At 42.0% G+C, this 12412-nt stretch overlaps 1 protein-coding gene across 2 annotated transcripts in view; it reads left to right on the forward strand.

Moving 5' to 3' along the window:
- Window positions 1–12412, forward strand: part of MAMDC4 (MAM domain containing 4) — a 93482-nt gene that overhangs the window by 750 nt on the left and 80320 nt on the right. For both annotated transcript variants that reach the window (XM_089675048.1, XM_089675049.1), the window contains exons 2-4: window positions 816–911; window positions 3259–3432; window positions 8185–8310. In XM_089675048.1, the coding sequence (XP_089531174.1) occupies window positions 816–911; window positions 3259–3432; window positions 8185–8310 (396 nt within the window). The remainder of the gene's footprint in view (window positions 1–815; window positions 912–3258; window positions 3433–8184; window positions 8311–12412) is intronic.

Below are 12412 nucleotides of genomic sequence, written 5' to 3' on the forward strand. Positions count from 1 at the left end.
GAATACAATACCGTAGCCAGAGGGATTCCCTCATCCATATTGAATCTGTGGTTGGAGGAATCAAGGTGTCTTCTTTCATTCAGCCAGTTGGTTGAACCAAAAAAAATGCTTAATGCATAGGCTGTCTTAGCCTGTCTCGCCAGCCAATTTGTGGTTGTGCAGTGCATATACAGCAGGGGTGTCAAACTGGCGGCCCTCCAGCTGTTGCAAAACTACAAGTCCCATCATGCCTCTGCCTTTTGGAGTCATGCTTGTAACTGTCAATCTTACAATGCCTCATGGGACTTGTAGTTTGGCAGCAGTTGGAGGGCCTCCAGTTTGACACCCAAGATGTACAGTCATCCATTTCTCTGGTTGCAAGGCATGATGGGACTAGTTGGTAGTGGACTAGAGCCACTCATACAACACCAAGTAAGTAGTGAAGGAGATTTCTTCTCTTTTGAGCATTAGCCATGGTAAGGGCATTAGACTCTAAACTCTTCTGTGGCAGAAACCGATGTAAATGATGCCCCGGTTTTCTTTTATTTATTTTTTATGATGTTTTAGTTAGAATGTGACTCCCTGTTCCTTCTAAAGAGCTGTTGATTTGTTGGGGTTTTTTAGTCCCTTTTTTAGTAAATTAAGCACAGGTTACTTATACACATGGAATTAGTATTTCTATAAATATATAGGCCATATGTTTAAGCTATTTCAGACTTTGCTGCTACAGACTTGTGCGTTATTACGTGTTATACCACAGACTCGTATTTAGAATATCTTATTGTCTATACCAGTGGTCTCTGGTCTATATTAACAATGGTGTGTACTGTCTACAGCTACTACAGCCTCCTCTTCCAGATGTGAAACCAATGAACACAGTCGCTGCAACTTCGTATGTGATTGCTGGGATTGTTCTGATGAGCGGGACTGTGGTGAGTATAGGCTATGCAACTGTATTTAAGGCAGCTTTAAAACCCAACTCCAACCATAATGTTTTCTTTAGTTTTGGAAAGTATGGGAAAGGTTCTGACTTCTCAGGTAATTCGTTATTTGGTACCCCTGGAAGATGGGTGCTAATATATTTTACTTCAGATCTAATGAGCGATGCATTATCCTAACACCCCTTCAAAATAACCCTCCTTGGAATCCAAAAGTTGGCCATACACTCAAAAAAATTCTATAGGCCCAAAAGGGACTGGCTAGATTTTGATCAGTATTTGGGCTCCCCCGCTCCACAGTTGTTTTATTGAATTCTATTATAGGATAGGCTTGCCTTTTTTAACATGTCACTGTGCTCTAGTGTTGCCGCACAGTGGGCAGGGGATCCTATCCTTGCCCCCGCTGTCACAATTTTAAAAACCAGTGCTGTTCCACCCACACACAGCCGTATCATTCATTTACACAACTCTGTGAATGAATGATCTACAAGTCCCGTCAGCTACATTCGAGGCGGCTTGTAGTTCTTAATGGCCTATGAGGACGCTGATGCGCCTGACATTGCATGTGCAGTCGCAGGTGCAATGCTTTACAGCAGGGGTGCTCAACCTGTGGCCTTTGGAGCCCTCTGATGTGGCCCTCTGCCTCAAATTGAGTGCGGGAGTTTTGGTGCGCTTTCAGAAAGTGCTCCAAACCCGCAGGATATAATAGTCTATGGCAAAGAGCAGATAATCCACAGGAAAGCCACATGTGAACTTTGCTGCACTCGCAGTTCAGGTAAACCACAGCACATCAGTGTGAACGCAGCCTTATAAGGGGCTCAGGACAGTACGGATTTTACATTTGCGTTTTGGGGGCAGTAAAACCCCATAGTTAAGACGGGTTTTGACCATACACCCCCAACCACTGGTGTAGCATCCCTGTCACATTCTGTTTTAGGCTCTGCTCACACCTATGCAGTTTGCTTTTTGTCCATTTTCCAGTCCTTTTCATAGTTCATTTTGCATTTTTCTACATGTATTTTTGAAGTGTTTTTACCGTGTTTTGCGTTTTTTGTTCAGCTTTTTAAAAATTTATTTTAAAGTGGAATTTATTTATTTTTTTTTTACTGGGCAGAATAAAAATGCAAAACTCGGCAAAAACGCACTACCATGCATTTCAGCAGATTATCCATTATGCTCTATTTTAGCACAAATGCTGCTTTTAAAAAAGTCCCTGACCCTTTCAAAAAAGCATAGATGTGAACATGTTCCATAGGAAACGATGTTAAATGGACTGTTTTGCATTTCTGCAAAAAGCATTGGTGTGAACAGAGCCTTACACTTGGACAGGAGGGGCAGAGGAGACTACTTATTCATGAACCAATCCTCTCCATTTTCTCCACTTTCTTCCTGCAACCACTGAAAGCCTCCTTCTCTCCCTCCAGGTATTCAGTGGCTGCTGGAGGAAAATGTCCATTATGCTAGTCAAAATTAAAAAGATAATAAAATACACATTTTTTTACCTTCAATATTATGTGCATTTATGTATTTATAACAAAAGGTGAACTTCTCCTGTAAGGAGCCATGTTGGATTATTTTCCATTGATCAGCAGCTGCAGCCAGTGCTGCAGATACAGCTGTAAAATAACTAATAGTGATTCTACTATTCTCTATCAAAAGCTAAAAAATATATATTTTTGACTTGAGTTCTACTCTAAATAAATGTAACCCCTTTGCATAGCTGGCTCCTGTGTGCTGAAGACTAAAATTCTCATGCCCAAAAAACCGGTGCCGAAACCCTGGTTTGTCTAACTTTTTTGCTGAGGTTTTGCCTCGCCTAATGTCCTTGTGATACCCTCTCACTTGCACTGACATTTAAAAATGTCCCAATGGGGGCACACACAGTGTTAAGAAGTAAAGCGAACAAACAATCCAGCAGGAAGAGGAGAGAGACCCTCACAATGGGCACTAGCTGGGAAACTAGGGCAGAGATCTCATCAACAGAGTCCCCTAAGATATATATAAAACTACTAGGAGGTTTAACTCTCTAGCATATACCAAAAACTGAGTGTAAGTTTTGGTTGGTCTAGCCCAGGTGTAGGCAACCTGCGGCTCTCCAGCTGTTGCAGGACTACAATTTCCATCATGCCGCTGCAAGTCATAGCTGTAACTGTCAATTTTGCAATGTCTCATGGGAAATGTAGTTCCACAACAGCTAGAGAGCCGCAGGTTGCCTACCCTTGGTCTAGCTCTTTAAAAAGGTGCACTATAATTTCCCTTGTTATTATATAATCAGATATCACATCTCTATACATACCAGTGCACATCAGAGTAGAGAAACACATGATTACTCTATCCCCAGGTTACCATCGAGATTCGCCAGTATGGGGCATTCCCTTCAGCTGTGATTTTGAGTATGACGACTGTGGATGGAAGGACATAAGCACATCTAACTACCGATGGATGAGAAACAGACGAAGTTCCTCCATGTGGGGTTCCAGACATCATGGCGATCACACGTTGGGACAAAAATGGGGTAATTCCAGTAATTCATGTTTATCTTCCAGATGATCATGTTTATGGCCTCAATAACATATTCAGAACATTTGCTGGAAAAATCCAGGAGAAGATTTATTATTAACTGTGTATGTGTAAGGATCCATTCACACTTGAGCGTTTTATAGCTCAAAGCTCGACACTCAGAAACGCTCAACAAGGAAATTCCCATTCATTTCAATGGCCTGTTCACATTTGAAAGTTTTATCACCTGTAGCAAAATTCCTGTCTCTCAAAAAAGTGCATGAGCTACTTTTCAGGCAAATTTGAGCGTTTTTGTCCCCCAAAGACTTGAATGAAAAATGCGTGGACAGCAAGAAACAAGCGTTTTTTTTTTTCAGGTGTTTTCAGCTCCAACAGCAACTCTCCTCTCCTCTTCTAGCATCACTCCACACCTTATAAATACACATCTTGTGATGAAAATGGAGCTTGTGCTTTTGGAAGCTGACATATTTATTGCTCCCTGCTCGTGGTCATCACTGCATCTATGATCCCAAGGATCCCCATTATAAGAGCTGGGCGAGAACCACCAGATTCTGGGAGGAAGTGGGGTGAAAGGTGCTGCTCCAGTGGAACAGCTACACTACTCCCCAGATAAAGAAAAAAGGTACTTCTGTGGACAGCAGCCATCTGCTTGATTCTGGTTTTCTTGTTGTATGTGCCTAGGACACATCTACACAGATTTCTATTGGCCACAGCAAATCACCTAAATGAAAAGCACCTGAAAAAACACCTTTTTCATTGATTTGCAAATATGCTCAAAAAACCCTGAAAATGCTCAGCTCAGTGTGAATGTAGCCTAATATGGATCTATTACACACAGGGATGTTTATAATGCAATAGGCATGTGGAGGTGATGCCATTAACAAACAGTTTCTTGTAAGTTTCTTTTTCTTTCTTTTTTTTTTTTTTAAGTACACTGCTTTGTTTTATGAGCAAAACTCCATGATTAGTTTCCTATTTTAGCTTCATTGTGAGTTCCTAGACTGTGCCTTTTGAAGAACCCATTAACATAGAGTCAGTCTGGTCAAGGATTGCACTTACACTCTTATGGCCTGATTGCCTTCAGGTTTCAGTTCAATGGGAACCTTTTGATTTTCATACATTTTGCAGTAATGCTATTGAGTGCCAGTCCGTGGATGTAATGTGTTATGTGTTTAAAAGAAAGTGTTATTTGCACCAACAAAATGTATTTATTTATTTCAGGTACTTATATAGCGCCGTCAATTTACACAGCGCTTTACATATATATTGTACATTCACATCAGTCCCTAACCCTCAAGGGGCGTACAATCTAAGGTCCCTAAAATGGCTGCTAGTGTGTCTTTGGCCAAAACACATGAACAGTGTACAGTGAAAGGTTACTACTAGCAATTTAGTGTCGACAAACAAAATAAGTGTTGTAGTTACAGAGGTAAGGGCCTTGGTACAAACTGGACAAGTCCCATTCTTCTCCCCAATTCTTCTGCCCCATTGTGTACTGCAAAGCTAAACATGGAAGCTACAGTGCACACTTTTCCATGTATGCCCTCTGGTCAAGTGATTCGATGGCACCGTTGTGCCTGCACTGTAGCTTCTTCAGCAGCTTTTGTAGTGGGAAATCAAGCACCTCCACCTGAAGCTCTGTGGATCCGTTTTTTTTTTTTTTTTTTTTTTATTGCACTGAGATACATAGGGGAGCTGCCATTGCCATGCTTGTTGCTTGCAATCTCTTGCCACCTAATTGCAACTAGTATGCAGCAACTGATGTCAGGCTGAAGAACCCCCTGATTTGTTTACGTGTTCTAGGTCCATGCCATTGGCAAGTATTGAAGCCATTGGCATGAGATCCAGGAAACTAGCATTTTTAGAAAAAGAGGTCAAGAATGGCCAGACTTTTATTAATCTAAGTAAAGATTTCTAAGAACACATGTGTCTAGAGGTTTGAACTTGCCAGAATTGACCCCACAATGCTAGACTTTCAGTCCAGTTGATGGGTCATTGCTGGAATGACTGTAATTTTTGGGACAACCTGTGAGTTAGGCACTCTGACTCCAGCTGCAGCACCACAGACACAAAGGAGAGGAGGGGTGAACCCATTGTGTACACCGTGTAGAGGTGGGGCATGCACAATGACAGCATTGACATTAAAAACTCTACTGCTGAGCAAAGGATGGTACATATTTAGGAAGTGGTCAGCAACAGAAGGTTTGTATATACTGAATGAATAGAAAGATGTGACATTGACTGACTGAGAAATTGTGCTTCTGATTATTGGATGATCCACGTGTAGAGCAAATGGTGATGGCATGCAATGGCAGGGACATTGTACTACTGAGCAAAAGATGTTACAATAAGTAGCGGCATGGAAACTGTACCACTAAGCATTGGTAGATACTTACTGTATGCATAGGGAAGGTTGAAAGCCAGCAGTTACAAGAACATAGTGCAAAAAAGTGGTACATATAGTATGTATAAAAGCGTTAACAGCGGGATGAGGGACATGGGCTACTGAATAGAAGTTGTTTCATATGTATAGGGAGTGTTGACAGTGATATACAGTATAGGGAGTGTTGACAGTGATATAAAACAAGTGTTGTTAGTCCCATGGCAAGATGCGATTCTGTAGCAACAGTTTGCCCAGTTCTGTGAAAAAATCTAAACATACTTTCCTGACATTCGTAGCATTGAGACCCGCACGTGATGCTATTCAGGACTAATCCTAACACCAATTTAATAAGGTATGGGTAGTATTCTGTGTAATACTCTGCTATGAAACCATCCAAAAAGTTATTTGTGTAATATTCTGCAGAGTTTCCTGATCATCAAAGATATTTGGATGGGAAGAAAGGAGCACCCAGTGTTCAAAGTGATGCCCCACTGATGAATGGGTAACTATTGTTTATTGAGAATATGGCATGAGCAAATTCAGCCAGTGCATTTCGGGGGAAAATGGCTCTCACTTCTTGAGGGCTAACATACAAGCGTAGGTACATGTAAGCAGAGCTGGCTGGACTCCACATGGGTAACTGAGTCTCTTGTACACAGGGGCGGACTGACTATTTGGAAACTCGGACACTGCCCGAGGGCCCGGGGTCAGTAGGGGGCCCCATGAGATACCCCTGGCACCTTTTTCATAGTCTTTTTTTGAGTTTGGGCAAAAACACAGGGGCCCCATGATCCCCTATTGCCCGGGGGCCCCATGAGTTGTCAGTCCACCCCTGCTTGTACAAAACAATTTCCAGCTGAAATTGTATAGAAGAATATTAATGATTGTTACCCTTTCATCAAGTGTGGCATTGCTTCAAACACAGAACACCCCTTTCTTCCCATCCAGATATCTTTGATGATCAGGGAACTCTGTTGTACCAGTCAGGTAGCAGTCCAGACCCCTAAAGGGAGTCATCTATCATACACCACTGATTATTTACAGAACCACCTAATACAGACTATATACAGTATAACCCACTTAGTCCAGTGCGGTCCCTAGCTCAAATCAACCACTGATCATCAGAGATATCCGCTCCTATAGAAAGGTAAGTGTGCTGTCCCAGAGCTCCTCAGAGCCAATCCTGTGCAATACTCCGCAAATAACAAAATTCTGATATTGCTTTCTAATTTACTGTATTTGGCTGCATCCACCAGTTGCTGCAATGCACACTGCAAATAGCCCCACTTATTACTCCACCTCCTTTCTCAGGAATTCAAATGTTTAATAGTTCCCAGGTATGCCTATGCCACTCAGTAAAATTAATTAAAGCGGAACTAAACCCTATTAATTAACATTCACTATTTTTAATCCTTATGCTTCTAGCCTTAGGAAATAGATAGGAAGGTATATTATATTTACTCCTGCTTGCATGCCCGAGCTAAGGGTAGATGGATTCCAGTAAGTAAATGATACATGAATCATCTGCCCTTCCTCAAGATGACCACCGCCAGAAATGCTAGGGGGTGTTTTTCAAAGTGATTTTTCAACAAAATAAAGCATGGAGACGTGGATGGATGCGTGGTTTGAAAATAAAAAAAATTGTTAAAAAGCATTTGGGTACTCGGATACAGTGTAGTTCTGCTTTAAGGCTTGCTGCTCCCCTTTTTACTAGGCTGTCAATTTGCCTATCAGTGTGAAAACTGTTAGAATTATATCATACTGTGTTTTCATAACCAGCCCACGAAGAGTTTTTTTTTTTTTTGCGGCAAACTGTTCAGGTATAATTCCACTAATCCAGAAATCATTGGATAGAAAATTACCCAAAATAATATCATTTATTTTTAATTAAAAATTTCAAGCACTCTCAGGCAGAATGCTTAGGTACGCACTGTGCCTCCGGCTTGGTGTATGGAGTTTCAGCTCTTTTTACTGGCAGCCAAAAAGCAGATTCTGCCTTTTGGGTCTCCAGTGAGGATGACATGGAGAGGTCAGTCACGAGTCCTTATTTTGGTATGTTCCCAACATGATACACAGAATTATAACTGGATACTAATATCTATAGGTAAAGTTGATCCAGGGAATATCCGATTGCCTCTCGGGGGATCAGGAAGGAATTTTTTTTACCAGCAGGAGCAAATTGAATCATGTTTTGCTGGGTTTTTTTTTGCCTTTCTCTGGATCAACCATGGGTATAGGATTATAACTTTTTTTTTTTTTTTTTTTTTTTTTTTTTTTTATGGTTGAACTGGATGGACTTTTGTTTTTTTTTTTGTAGCCAGACTAACTATGTAACTACGATCCTTCTCTCTTTCCTCCACAAAGGCTGGTTCATGGCAGCCGAAGGTTACAGCAGAAAATATGCAGCATCGGCACGCCTCCAATCCCCCGTTCTGAGAGAGGCAGCTGCCTCGTGTGAGATCCACATTCACTACCACATGTCATCTGCAGGTAAGTAGGACTAATGCAATAATCAGAATGAAAACAAGTTGTTAGTACCGTATTTTCCGGTGTATAAGACGACCCCCTAATTTTCCAGTTAAAACATAGCTTTTGGGCTATACTCGTCGTATAAGACTACCCCCCCTTCTGAGGCAACACCATTTAACCCCTAGCCTACAGGGCACTTATACCCACTTCCCCCCGGGCCAATTTTCAGCTTTCAGCACTGTCACACTTTGAATGACAATTGCGCGGTCATGCAACACTGTACCCATATGAAATAGGTGGCACTGATGGGCACTGATGAGGAGGCACTGGTAGGTGGCACTGATGGGCATTGACAGGCATCACTGATGGGAACTGAAAGGCAGCACTGATACATGGCACTGATATATGGCACTGACTGGCGGTACTGTTAGGTGGCACTGTTAGGTGGCACTGACTGGCACTGTTAGGTGGCACTGATAGGCGGCACTGATGCGCACTGATAGGCAGCACTGATAGGCGGCACTGATAGGTGGCACTGATTGGCAGCACTTATAGGTGGCACTGATGGGCATTGACAGGCATCACTGATGGGCACTGAAAGGCAGCACTGATACATGGCACTGATAGGTGGCACTGATGCGCACTAATAGGTGGCACTGATTGGCAGCACTGATAGGTGGCACTGATTGGCATTGATAGGTGGCACTGACTGGCACTGATGGATGACACTGAAAGGCAGCTCAGATGGGCACTGATATGTGGCATTGATGTGGCACTGATGGACACTGACAGCTGGCACTGCTGGGGCTGCACTGATCATCAGGGCACACTGATCATCAGTGCTCTGATGATCTGTGTACATGTCCCCTCTGAGGAATGCCGATTACCGTCTCTCCTCTCCTGTCAGCGTGACAGCTCGTGAGGAGAGAAGTGCCGATAACCGGCATTTCCCTGTTTACATGTGATCAGCTGTGATTGGACACAGCTGATCACATGACCGAGCCGACATCTTCGGCTCTTTCCGTGATCGGTGATCCGCTGTGTCCGAGGGACACAGCGCATTGCCACGCATGCGCGGAGAATGGGAGGACGTCATATGAGCAATCACGGCAAGTGATGTATTTTATTAATGAATACAGAGCCTGCTCGGATTGGCTGCGTCAAAGAGGCGGGCTGATGATGTCACAACTTCAGCCAATCCGAGCAGGCTCTGTATTCATTAATAGAATACATCGCTCGCCGTGATTGGCTCAGCGCAGTACACTGTATGTAGCTGAAGCTACCGTACAGTATTACCGCACATCCAGCGTTCTATACCAGGCGTATAAGACGACCCCCAATTGTTGGGGTATGTTTTTAAGTAAAAAAAGTTGTCTTATACGCCGGAAAATACGGCAATTCAACATATTAGGTTATAAATAACTGTAGTTTCCTTCTTATTAACCACTTCAAGTCCGGACACTTTCACCCCCTTCCTGTCCAGGCCAATTTTCAGCTTTCAGTGCTATCACGCTTTGAATGACAATTGCACAATCATGCAACACTATACCCATATGAGATTTTTAGCATTTTTTTGAGACCGATAAAACTTTATTTTTGTGGTATTTTTCACCACTGGGATTTTTTTGCTATATAAAGTCCAAAAAGTTTGAAAAAAAGTGTTTTTCTTATAAAATTTTGCAAATAAATAAGCTTTCTTCATGAATCTTGGCCAAAATGTATTTAATTATCTTTATAGTAAAAAAAACAAAAACCCCAAATTAGTTCATAACCAAAAATTGTATAATTTTTCTATATAATTTTTTTTTAACATTTTTATTTTATTTTTTTATATTATTTATTATTTTTTTACATACTGTCACCCGAGCAGAACAGTGTCACCATAGTGACCCTGTACTACTTGTGAGGGGGGTGATGATTTTTTTTTTTTTTTATACACTGATTGCTTTTACACCCATAAAGGCTGTAAAAGCAATAATTTCTCCTCTCTGGCTGCATTCTTGCAGCCATTGAGAAATACTGTGAGAGCTGTGACTGGTCACAGCTTGTCACATGGTACAAGGCTGTTGTGAATAACCTTGTACCATGTGACCTCTGTGATCATTCACACATTTCACAAGTAGTAAGCAATGATGTCAGGAAGTGACATCTTGTTTACTACTATTCATGTGATCACTGATTGGCCAATCAGGGATCACATGAATCTGGACCTCAAACAGAGGTCCCGTACAGTGATCGGTGTTCCGGAGGAGACAGCGGGCACCGGATCGCGGTGCTGCGAGCTCCCAGAGAGTGCGCACAGGCTGTGAATGTGGGCGTCGTTTATAAACAGCAACCCGCTCCTGCATTGCTCCCGTCCGGCCCATGTACACAAATGGCCGGACAGGAAGTGGTTAAAGTAGAACTACAATCAAAAGCTTTTCGTTTTGGATAGACAGAACGAAGGTTAGACTTTTGTCAAGTTCTTATTGTGTTCTTTGTTCCCATGGCCTCGTTTTCTATTGACATCACAGCAAGCCATTAAAAAATCTCTCCAAATTGAAGGATAAGTTGCCAGCAGAACAGGTGCTTCCATTGAAAGATAGATCCCATTGCCTCCTCTTAAGGCATAAAACTTCCTCTCACTTTTTGTCCCTGTAACAACATTTTCTAGGATTAATGTTAACGATGAATCTCCTTAATAGGCTCTGACAGCAATAAATACCTAAAATATAAATTGAAGCCCCCAACCATTGCTAAAAGGTCAAGAGTATTCAATGCATTTTGGGATCCAAAAATACATCCTTCATCAGGGCTTGAGACTAAAAACAATGTGAATGGACTAGAAGGAACATGAACCTTTAACTGCTTGGCCGCCTCCCCATAGCTGAAATACTGCTACAGGTCAGCAGGGCTGCGCAAAATCACGTGTATATATACATGATTTTGCATTTCTGAGTAGGAGGCATGCGTGCCCTACCCATGCTGCCATTGGCGGCCTCAGATGTCGATCACTGGGTCCTGGGCGTGGTTCCCGCCGGCACCTGGCGATTACTGAGTATCACTGACGGGGGAGAGGTCTGTATGTAAACAATACAGCGCTACTCGCATATATTCCTATATAAAAGTGGACAAATAAAAACCTGGTAAATTAAAATATCAAATAAGTGAAATAGTGTGTCCACTTAGGTGAAATCATGCAAATAACTAATGATACAATAGTGTGAGCGGATCTAAGCTCCAATAGTGATGGTGAAAACGAAATCCTTCCAACTGAAAAAATAAATTCAACTGCAAACAATACGTGCTTCTAAGAGTGTGTGTATGTGTATATATATATATATATATATATATATATATATATATATATATATATGTGTGTGTGTGTATATATATATATATATATATATATATATAATATGAAAGGTGTACATTAACACATACAGTTGTGTCCAAAATTATTCAACCCCCACTGAAATTGAGTGTTTTGGCCAGTTTGACATTGCTTTTGATCATTCAGTCATCTTGCTTACATTTACATTAAAGAGGCACTTGTAGGTCAGACAAATATAACATAACAGTTATAATGAAATAACCACAAATGTCTTTTCTGTGCTCACAGCATTATCAGTTTTATTCAACCCCCAAGTGACATTCAATCTTAGTACTTAGTACAGCATCCTTTTACAGTTATAACAGCTTTTAAACGTGAAGCATAGCTTGACACAAGTGTCTTGCAGCGATCTACGGGTATCTTCGCCCATTCTTCATGGGCAAAGGCCTCCAGTTCAGTCACATTCTTAGGCTTGCGCACTGCAACTGCTTTCTTTAAGTCCCACCAGAGGTTCTCAATCGGATTTAAGTCTGGTGACTGCGATGGCCACTCCAAAATGTTCCAGCCTTTCCTCTGCAACCATGCTCTAGTGGACTTGGAGGTATGCTTGGGATCATTGTCCTGTTGAAAGGTCCAACGTCTCCCAAGCCTCAGGTGTGTGACGGACTGCATCACGTTTCCATCCAATATCTCCTGGTACTGAAGAGAATTCATGGTACCTTGCACACGCTGAAGCTTCCCTGTACCTGCAGAAGCAAAACAGCCCCAAAGCATGATTGACCCTCCACCATGCTTCACAGTAGGCAAGGT

This window comes from Staurois parvus, unplaced genomic scaffold, assembly GCF_062004578.1.
Source record: "Staurois parvus isolate SC_StPar_1 unplaced genomic scaffold, SC_StPar_1.0 ptg000154l, whole genome shotgun sequence".
In the NCBI taxonomy this organism is placed as follows: Eukaryota; Metazoa; Chordata; class Amphibia; order Anura; family Ranidae; genus Staurois; species Staurois parvus.